Below are 19384 nucleotides of genomic sequence, written 5' to 3'. Positions count from 1 at the left end.
AATATCTTGTTGGAGACAATAGTGAGATAGGAATTAATTGCCTTGTTTCTTCTTGGCCACAGGTAAGTGTTTTGTTTACCTATCATCAGAAATAATTTCAGCTGGAGTTACCTCACAGACACTGACCATTATTGCAACTAGAGGTGTCTTTTTTTTTTTTATAAAGTACCTTAGGCAAAGGTATATAAAGCAAAGGGTGAATATCAATTTTAACTATGTTCAGCCTCCATTTATAATTACAGTTCGTCTGTTAGTTAGTTATATAGGAGGTCACTACTGCTACATACGCAGTTCTTTAGAGAAATACACCATTTTCTGGATAAATAGAGCACGTGAAGGAAGTAAAGGATTTTTTTCCCTTCTGCCTATATAAGTTCATGATCTCCGGAGTAATTTTCTGGCAGAAGGCAAGGAGTTGTGATTCCTGCTTTCCACACTTCAGTTTTATCAGGAATAGGGAGTAGGATTGGCTGCCTATCAATAAAGAGTGGCTTCGGCTTCTGGAAAGTATAATTTTCATATAAACTTTTGTGAGACATTCAATTCTGAAGGAGAAAGAAAAGATGTGTTCTTCTCAGGTAAATGTGTGAATGTGTATGGGACATGATGACTGTTTTTACATAAATAACCTCATTATTATAACATCAAAACTTTCACTGTGCTAACTCACATTTACAAAATAAAAAACCTTTCATAATATTCTCTGTTTTAATTTTTCATAACAAGGTATATATCACATTACTTAATAAATATTTAATTTTATTATATATTAAATTATGTAAATGTTTAATACACAAATATATAATATATTTAATTATATAATAAATACATAATTAATAATTTATATAATAAGACTGACAGCCTATTGCCATAGGTCTCAACTTTCCTGCCGCTGCAACTCTTTAATAAATTTCTCAGGTTGTATTGATCCAAACCATGAGTTTATTTTTTTTTCTAGTTCATAACTGTAATTTTGCTACTGCTGTGAAGCATGCTATGAATTAAGTAAATATCTCTGTTTCCTCATGGCTTAGGAAACCACCATTAGATCATTGATGGGATTATGCAATTTGACCATAAAATGTGTTAACGTTCAAAGGTTGAGAACTGCTAGACCATTGAATCTTTGCTGAGAAATCAAATACTCTTTCTCTCAGATCATAAGTCATCAAAAATTACTATTAGTTATTGATAACATAAAAATTTACATAATTAACTAATCTTTTCTTGGAGCAAATATAAAATTTAGTCAATAAATTTTAATTTATTGCAAATGGTTAATTTTAATTACAGGAACTATTACGATTTATTGATGTGGCTATAGAGTTCTCTAAGGAGGAGTGGAAATGTCTCAATTCTGCTCAGAAGGCTTTGTACAGAGATGTCATGTTGGAGAATTACAACAACATGGTTTCTGTGGGTAAGAATATTTTTTTTCATAATTTCTACTTCACCTCAGAAATATCTGAAACTTCTTTTAGTATTTTGATCTGGCCTTGATTAATTATAGGTATTGATTAGTGACATATTTACAGCTAATATATTACCTACATTTTTCTTGATTTTATGCTTAAACTAAGGATCCTTCAATCTTAGTTACTTATTCTTAGGCAGATATTAGAATTTATATGTGAACCCACTTTGACTTCCACAGTTGCCTTTAATTAATGTGATAATTTAAAAAAGATATTCAGAATATTAAAAAGAATTGAGTTATGAAGCATCTAAACATTTTGGAAATAAAGTGGCTATTAAAAAAGTTATTCATGCATTTTTTTAACTCTCCTTCATTTTACATGTATGGTATCCAGGTACATTCAATGGTATATTGTTATGTATATTTGAATATACAGGTGGTGCAAGTTCAAAACCAGAGGTAATCATCTGTCTTGAACAAAAAAAAGAGCCCTGGATTGTTGATCGAGAGAAAACAGAAGGAAGAGAACCAGGTAATCTGAAATGAAATAATATGTGATATGATAATTCTAAACCAAGAATCAATCTAGTCCTGAAGTGTGGTTATTATTTTATCTTAAATCTATCTTACACACAGAACATTCCTAAGTATTTCATTCAGAACTAGGTACCAAAAAATGTAAATCATGACTGTTATTTAATTTTTGACTTACAGTATCTTAATAGTCTGAATAGTGGTAGTTTGAAATGTTGTATGTAATATCTGTTTTACAAAGTAGAAAAAGGTTATTCTGTATTTTAATTGCTATCATTATTTTTTCTGTTGCACATATATTACAAGTACATTTTAGTAATTATTGTTTTAGTACATCTGTAAAGAATTTTATAAAGAATATTTTGCTCATATTTTTCTTTCTTTCATCTCCTTGCAGTCTATTTCCTCTTCCGACACTAATTTAATATCTTAGTTTATGACTGTTTATGTTCCTCCCTCCCTCTAACTCTCTCTGTGTTTCTGTCTCTCTGTCTCTGTCTCTCTCTGTCTCTCTGTCTCTATGTCTCTCTGTCTCTCTCTCTCTCTCTCTGTTTCTGTCTCTCTGTCTCTGTCTCTGTCTCTGTCTCTGTCTCTCTGTGTCTCTCTCCCTCTCCCTCTCCTTTTCTTTTTCTCTCTCTCATTCTCATTCTCAAAGGAAAAAAATAAGTGGAAGCCAAAATATGTATTTAAACATGGAGTTAGATTTGTACTGACAACTGTTTGTGAACATAATCCATGAAATATTATTAATAGAACTAACATTTCATCATCAAATAAAACTAAATTTCCCTCTCCATGAAATTTTGTACTTTGGATAGGTTCTTACTCGTTGGACACTTTCTACCCTCTTTCTCCTTATCAAAGCTGAAGTCTTATCTGCCTTGAACATGTCCTGGTCTGTTTAATGTTGTCACATTATCAATGAGCTTATATAAACATTAATCTTGTTGTGTCTGGAAATGCTATTTAGCATCATTAATCACCTGTGGCCTATACAATTCTTGTGTCTTACCTTTTGTGTTGGTCCATGAGCATTGATAGGAGTGGTGTGTAAAATGTAATACATAAGACTGAATCCTCCAATGTCTCTCATTTTCTTCATTTTTCTAGTTGTTGGTCTCTACAATAAGCTTCTTTACTGAAGGTTGATTGATGCAAAGATCTACTGGAAAAGCAACATACTTTTAGGAGTCATATTATTGTACTTTTTATTTGTAGGAATAATATTAGATTTTTAATACAGTGCCAAGGACCTGTTTAGTCTCAAATTATTCGCCCCATAAACAGTTTCAATTATGGGTATTAACTTAAAAAAAAACACCATACTCTCAATCAACCTGTGGTAAGTATTCCAATGCATTTATGGAATAATTTACACAAGTTAGCATATCTTACATGAACGTCAACATTAGACATCACAAAATAAATATATGAGTAAGACTAATAATTAATTTGGTCCTCCTAGAATAAAATAGTACCTGAAAATACTATGATTATAAGTCAGTAAGAATGAAATATCCAATTTAATATGCTACTCAATGTTTCAGGTACTTTATATATTTACTTTCTTTGGCAGTAGACACATATTCTCAGATTTGGAATGAAAGTAAATATGTTTGGAATTACTGTGCTACTTCAATGGACTATATTTCAGAAAGTTACAACTCATTGCTTGTACTATATGCAATGTTTAGGTTATATGTAGCTTTGTATTGTCCATTCTAATTTTTGACAATGTCATTTAAACTGTCTTTCATATGCCCATGTGTTAAGAAACTTGTTTGACAGTAGTTGTCCATATGGCATTAAAAGATGCTTATTAAAAGATATGAACCAGAGAAATAGTGCAGAAGTTAGTGTTGATTGGACTTTAATCATATGAATTGAATTCAATCTCCAGAATTCACCCAGTGAAAAAATATACTATAAAGGATTTCCTGATTGCATTTATACCTATTCTCTCTCTCTCTCTCCATATATATATATATATATATATATATATATATATATATATATATATATATATATGTAAAAACTTTAAATTTGACCCTAGTATGTTACTCCTCTCCATTATGTCATTATGTTTCCTCTCCTCTATTGTATGCCCCATCTCATGGCATAATCTTCAGCGTATTTCTTTTGTCTTCTATGAAAAACAAACAAGGATATTTATGTCCCTAACTATCTACATAGGTATTATAAATATATCAGATATAGTCATATCTTAAAAAGCTAAATTAGCACATGAAGTTAAGATTGCATTGTTTGTTTTCTCAAAGTTCCTAATTCATACTGATTGTTCTGATCTTCATCCATTTATCTAAAAATTCCTTAAAACATAAAATGATGAAAAATTTCAATAAACCTAAAAGGATCTTGTATATATAGCATACAAACAATAAGTCAAGACAAAATGTACTGTTTAAATCATACACAAATCCTCTGATGATAAAGAAGTTTATATCAGAGCCACCCAACTAAAGAAATGTCATGGAACATGGATTCAGGGCAGAGTTTTACTAGAACAAGTTAGAATGAATGCCAAGTTCTTTAAGTTTTTCTTCATTGTAGAAACTCAAGGAACTTTTCAATGTTTTCTTTCCCTTTATACAGCCACAATAAATTTGGTCCAAAATTTTAAACAAAGATAATTGTGTTTGAGTATCTCTTATATATGTAAATGCTGAGATTTGCAGTAAAATATTTTGGAAATTAACTGAAAAACATATACAAATGATTATCTACCGTCCTTAAGTTTGTTCCATTCCGGAGATAAAGAGATATTTCAACATAAGTTAATCAATAATGTAATAAAATAAGTGAACAAACTCCAACATAGATACCACAGGATAATCTCAACTGGTTCTGAAAGGGCCTGTAACAAAATACAGAATCATTATGTAACAGTTATAGACAGACTAAGGATAGTAAATTGGGGTTTAAACAAGTCTGGGGTAAGAACATTCTTCATGGAGAGAACCTCAAAGCAATTCCCTTAATGTTTGTCCATATTTTCCATAGATATTCAATATTTTTGAAATCATATCTAAAGCAATAAGACATTATAATGGTTTTAGACAATACACATAGAATAGTTCATGTCAAAGTGTCTATTTTTTGATAATAATTTTATAAATAAAATTTGACAGGACATTTCTCAGATTTTTATTGAGGTTTGTGTTGATCTGTGTTTCCTATTTACAGCATTGTCATTCTTAGTGACATAACACATTCACACAAACATACAAACACACATGTGATGTTATATCTATATATTATAAGGTATATAAATTCAACATATGTAATGAATATCATATACATACATCTGTATTTTGTATAATTTTAAGTAAATATAAAACAACATTTCTATGTGAATTTACCAAAACAACCTTTTTATTATTTGTCAAAAAACTTACTTCTTTTTCTATATTGATCATTTGCCTGCTCCCAATTTAGAAACTCTTCCCCCTTTCCAGTTTTATATTTCATCTATTTATCCCCATCACTATCTATATAATTATATTACACTAATAAGTCTTGGGAAAGTGATCATTATTTTCTCTCTACATATGATCAGAATCATGGGTTTTACAATACAGAGTGTTCATCATTTCAACAATACATTGTGATAAACAACAAAAACCTACTCACAAAGATATTTTTATGTAAATGTAAATACACATAGCAAAAAATACACACACACATACACACACACACAGATACACAAATGTAAACACTTAAAATATAATCAAAGAAAAAGGAAAGAAAGGTTTTAACATGAGAAGAAAGGTGGGCAATGTGGAGTTTTCCCTGGAACTTCCTAGGGGAAAAGATGGGATGGTAAATAGGATTATACTCCTAATTCAATTGAAAATATACTTTAAATTAGCTAGTTAAACTAAGTTATTTTTTATCACTATACATAAAGCTTTCTTATTATATGTTTATTCCCCTTGTACGATTAGATTTGTGACATTATGCCATTTTACTTCTGGCTATTGTGAAGGTAGTTATTTTACTTATTTCTTCTTCAGGCCGATTATCAATTGTGTGAAGGAGGGCTACTGAGTTTTTGGATTAACTTTGTAACTAGCCACTTTATTGAAGAAATTTTTGGCTGTAGGAAATATTTTATGGAGTACCTCAGTCATTTACATATACTATTATATCATCTGTGCATTGCAAAATTTTTCCTTTTATTCTTTTCTAAGTTAATTATTAATCATTTTATTTATTTCATCCCAAAATGTTGCCACCTGATTTCTCTTCCCAAAGTTCTTCATCTGATCCCCACACACATTTGCCTCTGAGAGGGTGTCCCCCCATCCCCTTCCCCTGCACACCAAATCTCTAAAAGTCTAGGCACATCCTCTCTCACTGCAGGAAAGCAAGAAAGTCCTCTGCTACATATGTGCCAGGGGCCTTTGAACTAGCTTATATGTGCTCTTTGCATAGTACCTTAGTCTCTGGGAGCTCCCAGGGGTCCAGATTAGTTGACATTGTTGATCTTCCTATGGAGTTGTCTTCCCCTTCAGCTCCTTTAATCCTTCCTCTATTGCTTCCATAGGGGTACCCAACTGCAGTCCAATCCTTAGCTGTACATATTTACCTCTGTGTTAAGTCAGCTGGTGGTAGAGTCTCTCAGGTGCCAGCTATGCTAGACTCCTTTCTGCAAGCACAACATGGCATCAATAACAGTGTCAGGGTTTGGTGTCCACCAACATCCCAAGTTGGTCACTGGGTATCTTTGCCTTTACCTTCTGTTCTGCTTTAGTCGCCAAATTTCTTTTTGTTAAGAACAATTCTGGGTCATTTTTTTTTAAAGGTAGGTTAGTGAAACCATTCTTCTTCTTTTACAGTTCATATCATCTTGATCTCCTTTAATTGCCTTATTGATCAAACAAGAAATTTAAGTAGTATACTGAGGAAATAAGGAAAGAATGGACAGCCTTATCTCATCCTTGACTTGAGTAGAAATTTTTTTTAATTTCTCACCATTTAATTTGATTTTGGCAATTGGCTTGTTCTTTATTGTCTCACTAGTGTTTAGTTATATGCCTTGTATCCATGGTCTCTCGAAGACTTTAGTATGAAGTGGTATTGGAATTTATTAAAGGATTTTCATTTTCTAATGTAATAATCATGTTTTTAGTTCATTCAGTTTTTTTTATATGTTGGATTAAATTGACAGATTTTCATATATTGAATGAGCCTTCATACCTGAGATGAGGCATTCTTGATTATGTTGTTTGATGATTTTGATGTCTTCTTGCATTTTTGTTTGCAAGTATATTAATAAGTATTTTTCATCAATATGCATAATGAAAATTGGTCTGAAGCTATCTTTGTTGTGGGTTTTTTTGTGGTTTAGGTATCAGGTTCAATGTGTAATTGTAGAATGAGCTTTTTGTTGTCATTGTTGTTTTTGGTGAGAAATTTTAATAATTGCTTCAATGTCCTAATTTACATTGTTTACCTAATCTTGCTTTAACTTTGGTATGTGGAGTCTATCTAGAAAATTTTACATTTTATTTATCCTTTCTAATTTTTGTCACAAAACCTTTTGAAATACGAGTTAATGAGTCTTTGGATTTCCTTGAGGACTGTTGTTAGGTCCATGTTTTTATTTTTGATTTTTCCATTCAAGATATTTTCTCTCTGATTTTTAGTTATTTTGGCTAAGGGTTTGTCTGATTTGTTGATTTTCTCAAAGAACCAGCTTTTGGTTTCCTTGATTCTTTTCCTTGTTATCTTTGTTTCTAGCCTTTTGCTTTAAGCTATGAGTTTTCTTTCCTGGCTTGGAGCCTTCTTTGCTGTCTTTGTTGTTTTTTGTTCTAGTGCTTTCATGTGTGCTTTTAATTTGCTATTATGTGATGTATCTATTTTCTTTAAGAAGGTAGTGTTATGATCTTCCCTTTTAGCATTTCTTTCATTGTATCTCATAAATTTGAGCATAGTTTGCCTTAGTTTTCAGTAAATTTAAAAAATCTTTAATTTTCGGATCCAATCTATTTGGTGTTCTGCAAACTTCATATATGTTTAAAACATTTCTTTCTTTAGGATAGAGAAATTTTCTTTCATGATTTTGTAGTAAATATTTTCTGGATCTTTAAGCTGGAAATCTTCTCTTTCTTTTATTCATACTTTTTGAGGTTTGACCTTTACATACTTTTCCAAGTTTCCTGCAAATCTGATGTTAGAAATATTTTAAAGTTGGAATTTTCTTTATTCAGTTTACCTTCTTCTACCATATCTTTTACATCTGAGATTTTCTCTTTCATATCTTTTATTTGGTTGGTGATGCATGTGTGTAAAGATACTGTCCTCTTACCTAGGCTTAACAGTTTGTTCATTGTTTCCAATTTTCTTTTCCGATTGTGAACAGTTTTATTCATTTATTTCTTCTATCTGATTGTGTTTTCCTGTATTTCTTAGTATTTATTTATTTTCTCTTTAAGGATGTCTACCTACTTGACTATATTTTCCTCCACTTGAGAGGAACGATTAATTTTTAAATGGTATCTATCTTTTTCAAACATTAGATTTATGCATATTTTATATACATTATAATTTTTAAAATGATTAAAATTTCTCAGGGTTATATTGAATTTATCTGTCTCAGTGAATTTTCTATAAGATTTGACAACAGTTTTAAATATTTATTTATCATGTGCCTGACAAAATTTTTAACTGATACCTAAGTTATTCTAACTTAGTTTTTAACTGATTCTAAGTTATTCTGATAACTTAGAATTTTATTATGTTTATTTCTTACAAATAATCTTTGTGACAATAAAAGCATTAATTAATCTTTGACTAGGATTCAATCTTAAAATGAATATGATAGTTCTTTTTTTCAAACATTGTTTTCTTCAAGCAATTTGAATGATGATTTGTGTCCATATTAATAATCAAGAGTCATGATGAAGAGGAAAAAATTACTCTTAGGTGATAATTGGAAAAATTTTGCTACAAGTGATCTGTTATTTTGAATAATTGCTGATGATTTTTGTATATATTAGTAAATATATGATATATTTCATGAAATGTGTTTTAAAATTAGAGAGGGATGATATAAAGAATATTAAAGGAATTATTTTCAAGGATGTAACATGTGAAAACTTCTTGAATTTCTATACATATATATATTTCCACATTTTTCAGGCCATAAAGGAGAAGGCACTCAGAAAGCAAAAGTATTTACTCAGTCACCAAATATTCAAGCTCACCAAAGTATCCATTAAGAAGACAAACCTTACAAATGTAATGAATGTGGAAACATTTTCAGGAGTTCCTCAAGGCTTAAAGTTCACTGTGGGAAGCTATCCTTATCACATCATTGCCATTAACAAGTCTGTGTGCATGCCCTGGAAGGTTTTCCCGCCTTGATTAATCTGACAGTTGGAACACGTCATGTGGCCTGAGGCAACAGGAGCCCATCAGAGATTGCCATGTCCCAGGCGAGCTTAGCTCTCTATATAAGGGAAGGGTTTTAGGCCCTTGGGGTCCCTCCTCCTTTGTGAAGCTTATGCTTTCCCTCTCAAGATGCATTAAAGCTTATACTGCAGAAGGATCCTGAGTGTGCCACGTCTTTCCTGCTGGCGGGAGGTTGCGCGGGACAACTGGTGCCAGAAACCCCGGACACTTGACCTTGCCATCGTCAGCACCTTGGAGGACCCCTCGATAGAGGAGGATTCAGAACTGCAGGGGTGAGTTTGGAGAGGTATGTCTATTCCTGAAATATTCGGGTTGTGCTTGGCTGTCATTTTCATGGTGCTTGTTTTGCTCTGTCTTCGCGGTGTGTGGGAAGCTATCCTTATCACATCATTGCCATTAACAAGTCTGTGCGCATGCGCTGGAAGGTTTTCCCGCCTTTATTAATCTGACAGTTGGAACACGTCATGTGGCCTGAGGCAACAGGAGCCCATCAGAGACTGCCACGTCCCAGGCGAGCTTAGCTTTCTATATAAGGGAAGGGTTTTAGGCCCTTGGGGTCCCTCCTCGTTTGTGAAGCTTATGCTCTCCCTCTCAAGATGCATTAAAGCTTATACTGCAGAAGGATCCTGAGTGTGCCGCGTCTTTCCTGCTGGCGGGAGGTTGCGCGGGACAACTGGTGCGAGAAACCCCGGACACTTGACCTTGCCATCGGCAGCACCTTGGAGGACCCCTCGATAGAGGAGGATTCAGAACTGCAGGGGTGAGTTCGGAGAGGTATGTCTATTCCTGAAATATTCGGGTTGTGCTTGGCTGTCATTTTCATGGTGCTTGTTTTGCCCTGTCTTCGCGGTGGCCATTGTTAGTAGCAAAGTAGTCTGAAGTAAATAGCCAGTGACACTGGTCTTGTCTCTTTCTCCCTCCTGTAGATAAAGGTGGGACAAAGTTCCTCTTGACTCCCGGCCGTTAGTCGGACGTAGATAAGCCGCGGGCTGGGCCGCTGTTACTTTCACTTTTGAGACGGTACTAAGGCGGACGTAGATAAGCCGCGGCCGTCATGGGTTCATCACAGTCAATAATCACTACTTTGGAGGCCGTACTCAAACAGCGGGATATTAAAATTGCTAACAGGACTTTGAGGAACTTCATAAAAGAGGTGGATCGCGTTGCCCCCTGGTTTGCCGTCTCTGGGTCTTTGGCTCTCCCCTCTTGGAATAAACTGGGAAAGGACTTAGAAAGGCACCGCGATGACAACGATTTGAGTAACGGCACAGTTGCGATCTGGAAACTTATTAAGAACTGCCTACAAGATGAAAACTGTAAGATAGCCATAAGGAAAGGACAGGCTACGCTAGAAGATGTTCAGGATAGCATGTCAGAAACCGAACGCAGTGAGAGGATGGGCGCGTGTAGGAAAAAGGTACCGAAACAAAAGGAAAAGGAACACCCTTCAGCTGAAGAAAAGAACCCTCCTAAAAAAGGAGAGATACTCCCTAACGGGAAAAGCTCGCTTTACCCCAACCTAGAGGCACTGACTATCGACAGTGCAGAGAGTTCCTCTGGGGACTCCAGTGAGGAGTCATTAGATTCTACAGAGGAGGCGGAGTTAGACGAGGAAGCAGCAGAGTACGAGGCAGAGAGATACCATCCTGATGAGCGTAGAATCAGAAAGCCTCTGAGGAAGCCCCCTAAGAAAACGGTTCCCTCGGCCCCCTCAATTCCTCCTCCCCCATACGCTCCTCACTCGGGATATTCCCTGCTCTCAGAGAAAGTCAGGAAGAAGCTCAGGACAGCTTTCCCTGTTTTTGAAACAGAAAATGGAGGGCGAGTGTACGCTCCTGTAGACTTTACTCAACTAAAAGAATTGGCCGAATCAGTTCGTAAATATGGGCCCAACGCCAATTTTACTTTGGTACAATTAGATAGACTTGCCAGCAATGCCTTAACTCCCGCAGATTGGCAAGTGATTGTTCAAGCAGCCCTTCCCAGCATGGGTCAATACATGGAATGGAAGGCGTTATGGTACGAAGCCGCACAAATACAGGCTCGCGCCAACGCTGTCGCTCTCACTCCTGAACCGAGGGAATGGACAATGGACTTGTTGACAGGTCAGGGAGCCTATGCTGCCGACCAAACCCATTACCACTGGGGAGCCTACGCTCAGGTTGCAGCTACAGCCATTAAGGCATGGAAGGCACTCTCCAAGAAAGGAGAGGGCAACACACAACTTACCAGGATAGTTCAGGGGCCTCAAGAATCTTTCTCAGACTATGTGGCTAGAATGACAGAGGCTGCGGGGCGTATTTTTGGAGATACTAGTCCGATGGAGCCTCTGATTCAACAATTAATCTTTGAGCAAGCCACACAAGAATGTCGTGCAGCCATTGCCCCACGAAAACATAAGGGGTTACAAGACTGGCTGCGGGTTTGTCGAGAGCTTGGTGGACCACTTACTAACGCCGGATTGGCGGCAGCCATTCTCCAGTCACAGAGACGCCCAGTTGATAAAACTAATCTTAAGGTCTGTTATAGGTGTGGCAAGCCTGGTCATTTTAAGAGAGATTGCCCCACGGCTAACAGGAAACCAGGTGTTCCCTCGCTCTGTGACAGATGTGGCAAAGGATACCATAAGGCCAGTTCATGCCGTTCCATTAGAGACATGAAGGGCCGGCTTCTCCCTCCTTTAGATGACAAAAAAAACGGAGTGGCGGGCCCTCGGACCCAGGGCCCTCAAAGATATGGGATCCGTTGGACCAAAACCCAGGAAGTTCAGGAGAGAGAACGATCAGAGTCCTCCCAGGGCGACCGTGCCGATTGGACCTGCGCGCCACCTCCGATTTCCTATTAATCCCTCAGATGGGAGTCCAGCCAGTCCCAGTTGAACCTGTGATGTTAACCCCTGGGGCCCTGGGACTTATATTGGGCCGAGCGTCACTTACACTAAAGGGCTTGATAGTCTTGCCAGGCATAGTAGACACTCAACATTCTACTGAATTGCAAGTCTTGGCCTCTAGCCCAAAAGGAGTGTTCTCCATCAGCAAGGGTGATCGTATTGCCCAATTATTGCTTATGCCAGGTATGGAAGATGAGACAGAAACAGACACAAGACAGATTGGCTCCTCAGGAAATGATTCTGCTTATCTGATGATATCATTAAATGAAAGACCCAAATTAATCCTAAAGGTACAGGGAAAAAGCTTTGAGGGAATTATGGATACCGGAGCGGACAAAAGTATTATATCCACACAATGGTGGCCCAAAACATGGCCTGTTACTGAGTCCTCCCATTCCCTACAGGGGCTAGGGTATCAATCTAGTCCTACCATCAGTTCTACTGCTTTGTATTGGGAGGCACCTGATGGTAGGAAAGGAAGATTTATTCCTTATGTGCTCCCTCTTCCTGTTAATCTTTGGGGAAGAGATATTTTACAAGGTATGGGCTTCACCCTGTCCAATGAATATCCTATAGAGTCATCCCATATCACCTCGTATTCCTCACAGGCTAAAGCAATGATGACGAGAATGGGATACGAACAAGGAAGTGGTTTGGGCAAGTTTAGGCAAGGAAGGGTCAAACTTATTTCACCCTCCAACAAACAAGATAGAAAAGGTCTGGGTTTTTCCTAGGGGCCGTTGAGGGATTCCTGCCCATACCTTGGATCCGGTGTGGGTTCCTCAATGGCCACTATCCTCTGAAAAATTAGAGGCCATCACAGAATTAATAAAAGAACAGATGACCCTTGGCCATATTGAAGTTTCTACTTCGCCTTGGAATACACCCATTTTTGCAATCAAGAAGAAATCTGGGAAATGGCGGTTGTTACACGACCTCCGGGCAATTAATGAACAGATGAATTTGCTGGGCCAAGTGCAGAGAGGGCTCCCCGTCCTTTCTGCTCTTCCAAAAGACTGGTCTCTTCTCATAGTGGACATTAAAGACTGCTTTTTTTCCATTCCACTGTGTGTTCAAGATAGACCTCGGTTTGCCTTTACACTGCCTGCTATTAATCATGCTGGCCCAGATAAACGGTTTCAATGGAAGGTTTTGCCTCAGGGCATGGCTAATAGCCCCACCATCTGCCAGACTTTTGTGCAAGCTGCTTTAGAGCCTTTACAACAACAATTTCCTGCCATTCTTATTCTTCATTATATGGATGATATTTTGATTGCTCATAAAGAGGTTCAGACTCTGAAGAGGGTTTATCCACAGTTATCATACCTGTTAGGGCGATGGGGTTTACAAATAGCTACAGAAAAGGTGCAACTGTTTAGTACGGGAGAATTTCTAGGAACATCTATCTTTCCCACTTGTATACGTCCTCAAAAGGTTGAGATCCGCAGAGATTGCCTCCGCACCCTTAATGATTTCCAAAAACTGCTGGGAGATATAAATTGGATCAGGCCATTTTTAAAGATCCCCACAGTAGAACTTAAGCCTCTGTTCGCCATTCTTGAAGGGGACCCACATATTTCTTCGCCCAGAAGTTTTACCCCTGCAGCCCGTCAGGCTTTGCAATTAGTCGAAGATGCATTACAGGATGCACAACTTCAGCGTATTGATCCCTCTTTACCTTTTGCTCTATGTATTTTAAAAACAGCGAGTCTACCGACGGCTGTTTTGTGGCAACAGGGACCCCTATTATGGATTCACCCTAATATATCCCCAAACAAAAGAATTGATTGGTATCCAGGGGCGGTTGCACAACTTGCATGTAGGGGTGTTAAGGCAGCCATTACTCATTTTGGAATTGAGCCAGCCACACTTTTTGTGCCTTATACAGCTGCCCAAATACAAATTTTAGCCGCTTCTTCTGATGATTGGGCAATATTAGTGTCTACCTTTCTAGGAAAAATTGATAATCATTATCCTAAACATCCTATATTACAATTTGCATCGAGACAGTCCCTTGTATTTCCTAGAGTTACTTCTACAGGCCCCATCAAAGGAGGGCTTGTCGTCTATACTGACGGATCTGCCACTGGCATAGGGGCATACGTGGTGGATGACAAGGTGGTATCCAAACATTATGCTATAACATCTCCTCAAGTGGTTGAATGCATGGTCGTATTAGAGGTTCTTGAGATTTTTCCAGGTCCCCTTAACATTGTTTCTGACTCTGCTTATGTGGTGAATGCAGTGAATCTCCTAGAAGTAGCGGGGGTTATTAAATCTTCTAGCCCTGTACATGACATCTTTTTGAAAATTCAACAAGCTTTGTTACAAAGGAGAGCCCCAGTGTTTATTACACATATTCGGGCTCATTCTGGACTCCCCGGACCTATGAGCAGAGGCAACGAGCTGGCAGACAGGGCCACAAGGGTGATGGCTATGGTCCTATTGTCCCCCTTAGATCTGGCAAAGAATTTTCATAATACTTTTCATGTAACGGCAGAGACTCTACGACGCCGTTTTTCTATCACCAGAAAAGAGGCAAGAGATATTGTTGTGCAATGCCAGAATTGCTGTGAATTCTTATCAGTCCCTCATGTGGGAATTAATCCCAGGGGCATACAGCCGTTACAAATTTGGCAAATGGATGTGACTCACATACCTTCTTTTGGGAAGTCACAATATCTACATGTCTCCATTGATACCTGTTCTGGAGTTCTGTCAGCTACACCATTGACGGGGGAAAAAGCTTCCCATGTAATTCAACACTGTCTTGAGGCATGGAGTGCTTGGGGCCAACCTAAGATTCTAAAAACGGATAATGGACCAGCTTATGTGTCCAAAAAGTTTTCCCAGTTTTGCAGGCAGATGGGGGTTACTCATCTGACAGGTCTACCTTATAATCCACAAGGACAAGGCATTGTCGAACGTGCACATCGTACTTTGAAGACTTATCTATTAAAACAGAAAGGGGGAATGAAAGACATTCTTCCCCCAGTTCCCAGAGTAGCCATATCTATGGCACTCTTTACTCTCAATTTTTTAAATTTAGATGATCATGGTCGCACAGCGGCTGACCGCCACTTCGCAGAACCTGATCGACCAAAGGATCTAGTGAAATGGAAAGATGTTCTGGCTAATAAATGGAAAGGACCGGATCCTATTTTGATAAGATCCAGGGGAGCTGTTTGTGTTTTCCCACAGAATGAAGAAAGCCCATTTTGGATCCCAGAGAGATTAACAAGGAAGGTCGGAGAACCGGACCAAGATGCTGCCAGCGACCAACAACCCAGTGATGCTGTGGATCCTCCATCTCTGGGTTCCTAGTATTTTGGGGGTTCAGAGATGGGCCATAATGAATACATTCCCTATTCCTATGCCAGTGATGCATAATGCTCAGGTGTTTCCATGCTTTTTTGCGACCAATAAAACGCTGTGGAAACTAACAATAGTTATGTTTTGAAAGGGAGCCTATGTTTTATGATCATTCCCTCCCCTAATAAAACCAGTCAGTATATCCAAATTTATAACCAGTCCACAGCATGGTTGCTAATCCCTTTGATCAATGGCTTCTTTGTGGCATTAACAGAAGCTGCACAGATTTATCTTCCATGGTTATGATTAATGGAGGCAAGGCTGCCAAAGGACAGTTAAAATACGATTGGAAAGGACGGGCAGGGTCAAGAAGTGTTTCCTGGATGACCTCAGTCATTTCTTATTCTCCTTTTAGGGAGTTGGCCTTTAAACCCACACCAGTATGTGTTTGGCCCCCTTTTATCTGGCTTGTTAGTAATAATAGTACTATTTGGAAAGATACCCTACGATGTATTCCTAAAATTTGTTTTTATAGACTTTGTTGGAATGCTACTGCCTTTCCTTTTGCTTTGGTAATTTGGCTACCTAGATTTGTATCTGTGCCGGTTGAGGCACCTAATAGTTCAAGCACTTTTAGAGTGAAGAGAGATTTTGGTATCTCTGCCATTATAGTTGCCATCATTGCCACAACAGCTGTGGCTGGCGCAGTTACCACCTCTGCTTTGGCCCTTTCCTCTTCAGTACAGACAGTAGACACTATTAATCATCTGTCTGCCTCGGTCACGTCAGCACTAGATGAACAGGTCTCTGCCAACTCACAAATCCTGGGAAGATTAATGCTAGTGAATCAACGCATTGACCTCGTTCAGGAACAGATTGACATGTTGTGGCAATTAGCCCAATTGGGCTGCGAACAAAAAATGGCGGGACTTTGTGTTACCTCTATTCAATATGAAAATTATACTAGAGCAGCAAATTTTTCTAAAACTTTATCTCAGTTTTTATTACAGAATTGGACTGTAGAGTTTGAAGAGACGCTTCGGAAGTTACGCTTTGCGATTATAGAAGTGAATTCTACCAGACTTGATTTGTCCCTGACCGAAGGACTGTCTACCTGGATCTCTTCAATATTTTCTTATTTTAAAGAATGGGTGGGGGTGGGTCTTTTCGGAGCCTTGCTCTGCTGTGGGCTGGCGCTCGTGTTGCGGCTCCTTTGCAAGCTCAGGTCACAGCAACAACAGGATAAGGTGGTGATTGCCCAGGCACTTGTAGCACTGGACTAAGGGACTGGATAGCCATGATTAACAACCGCCCCAAAGACCTGTTAAGACAAGGCCATAATCTGTAATACCATCTCCTCCCCCTGCCAAATGGCCCTGGCACCTCTGGGAGTTTTTCTCCATTGCACAAGAGTTGGGCATTTTGGCTTCCCTAATTCTTTCTCTCTATCTGTCCCAGGAACCAAATCCAGACTCAAGAAGGGCTCGGGTTCCCATTGCACCTTGAGGACTGTGATATGGTTGTTCTCACACTCGTTAAGCTCGGGAGGGCTCGAGTTCCCATTGCACCCCGAAGTGAGTGTAGAGACACGGGCCTGCCTCACTTATTGAGGAGGAGAAAATCTAGACCTCTCTCCTTTTGATTGGTTTGTGTCTGCCCGGCCTGAACTCTTTCACTTTTCTATGGTCTCTTCTTAGGGTCACTTTTAAATAAAAAGGGGGCAGATGTGGGAAGCTATCCTTATCACATCATTGCCATTAACAAGTCTGTGCGCATGCGCTGGAAGGTTTTCCCGCCTTGATTAATCTGACAGTTGGAACACGTCATGTGGTCTGAGGCAACAGGAGCCCATCAGAGACTGCCACGTCCCAGGCAAGCTTAGCTCTCTACATAAGGGAAGGGTTTTAGGCCCTTGGGGTTCCTCCTCGTTTGTGAAGCTTATGCTCTCCCTCTCAAGATGCATTAAAGCTTATACTGCAGAAGGATCCTGAGTGTGCCGCGTCTTTCCTGCTGGCGGGAGGTTGCGCGGGACAGTTCACCTCAGAAACCACACTGGAAGCAAACCTTACAAATGTAATGAATGTGGGAAATCCTTCACCCATTCCTGGAATCTTACTCTTCATTAAAGAATTCATACAGGAGACAAACCTTACAAATGTAATGAATGTGGGAAATCCTTCACCCATTCCTCAAATTTTACTCTTCATCAAAGATATCATACAGGAGACAAACCTTACAAACGTAATGAATGTGGGAAATCCTTCACCCATTCCTCAAATCTTAGAGTTCACCACAGAATCCATACTGGAGACAAACCTTACAAATGTAGTGAATGCGGGAAATCTTTCAGTCAATCCTCAAATCTTAGAGTTCACCACAGAATCCATACAGGAGACAAATCTTACAAATGTAATAAGTGTGGCAAATCATTTACACAGTCCTCACAACTTCATGTTCACTACAGAATTCATACTGGTGAGAAAACTTACAAATGTAATGAATGTGGGAAATCCTTTAAATGTTCCTCAGATCTTAAAATTCACTACAGAATCCATACTGGAGACAATCCTAACAAATGTAGTGAATGCAGGAAATCTTTCAGCTGTTCCTCAAGTCTTAGAGTTCACCTCAGAATCCATACAGGAGACAAATCTTACAAATGTAGTAAGTGTGGTAAATCATTTACACAGTCCTCACAACTTCAGGTTCACTACAGAATTCATACTGGTGAGAAACCTTACAAATGTAATGAATGTGGGAAATCCTTCACCCATTCCTCAACTCTCAGAGTTCACCAGAGAATCCATGTAGGAGACAGAACTTAGAAATGTAATAAGTATGATAAATAATTTACATAGTTCTCACGTCCTCAAGCTTACTACTGAATCCACTCTACAGTTCAACCCTACAAATGTAAATAATGTGGCAAATCTTTTATCTGATGTTAATCTCTCTATGGTCCTCAAAGAATCCATACTAGAAAGCAATCTTATAGGTGTAATGAATGCAGGAAATAGTATTCCCGCTCCTCAAATTTTCAGTCTCAGCAGAGAAACCATACAGAAGACAAACCTGATAAATGTGGTAAAAGTGGACATTTATTTCCTAAGACCGCTACTCTTCAGCCTCATCACTAGAATATATCCTAGAGATAAACCTTTCAAATATAGTGAATGTTGCAAATCCTTTACCCTGTCCTCAAATCTTCATAGTGATCTCAGAATCTGTATTGCAAAAAATCATTACCAATGTAAAAAATGTGGAAAATCCTACACTCAGAAACCATATTTGCAAAACAGATTTAGCATGCATACTAGAGGCAAACCTTACAAATTTCAAGAATATGGCAAATCATTTATGACAAGCTCAATCCTTAGACCACAAACAAGATCCATGCAAGAGACTAAGATGATAAGTAATTAAACTTCTAATATTTATACAGAAATCTGTTATTTATAATGAGAAATGTATTCGTAAGAATTTAAATAATGGTGAAACCTTACTCATTATCAGAAAACTACTACAGGAAAGCCCTATATTTCATTAGGAATTGCAAACATTTTACTCAAAACCAGCTTATATTCATATTAAGTATTTATTTGAAAAAATGAAAAAAATGTTCACTCAGTATAAATCTGACATCATTAATTAACCATGGTACATAATTTATGTTCTAACAAAATAAAGAAATAATATTTTACAGTGTAAGGATTTAATCGAGGATAGTATTACTTACTACCCTAATTAAAACCAGTTGCATATTGTTCTTTATATTTTAGTAGGGCAGAATATTA

At 37.8% G+C, this 19384-nt stretch overlaps 1 protein-coding gene and 1 pseudogene across 1 annotated transcript; both read left to right on the top strand.

Moving 5' to 3' along the window:
* Nucleotides 1-1293: 1293 nt before the first annotated feature.
* LOC114609462 (zinc finger protein 736-like) lies at nt 1294-2371 on the top strand (the record flags this gene model as incomplete). Its single annotated transcript, XM_028753826.1, has 2 exons — nt 1294-1420; nt 2349-2371. Coding segments are annotated over 2 exons (150 nt in total), but the record flags the coding sequence as incomplete, so codon positions are not given.
* Nucleotides 2372-3246: 875 nt separating this feature from the next.
* On the top strand, nt 3247-19013 carry LOC114609461 (annotated as a pseudogene).
* Nucleotides 19014-19384: the final 371 nt, after the last annotated feature.

This window comes from Grammomys surdaster, unplaced genomic scaffold (genome assembly GCF_004785775.1).
Source record: "Grammomys surdaster isolate TR1022 unplaced genomic scaffold, NIH_TR_1.0 125973, whole genome shotgun sequence".
NCBI classification, from domain to species: Eukaryota; Metazoa; Chordata; class Mammalia; order Rodentia; family Muridae; genus Grammomys; species Grammomys surdaster.
Note: the sequence above shows the minus strand (reverse complement) of the source record. Positions and strands in the feature narration are given on the sequence as shown.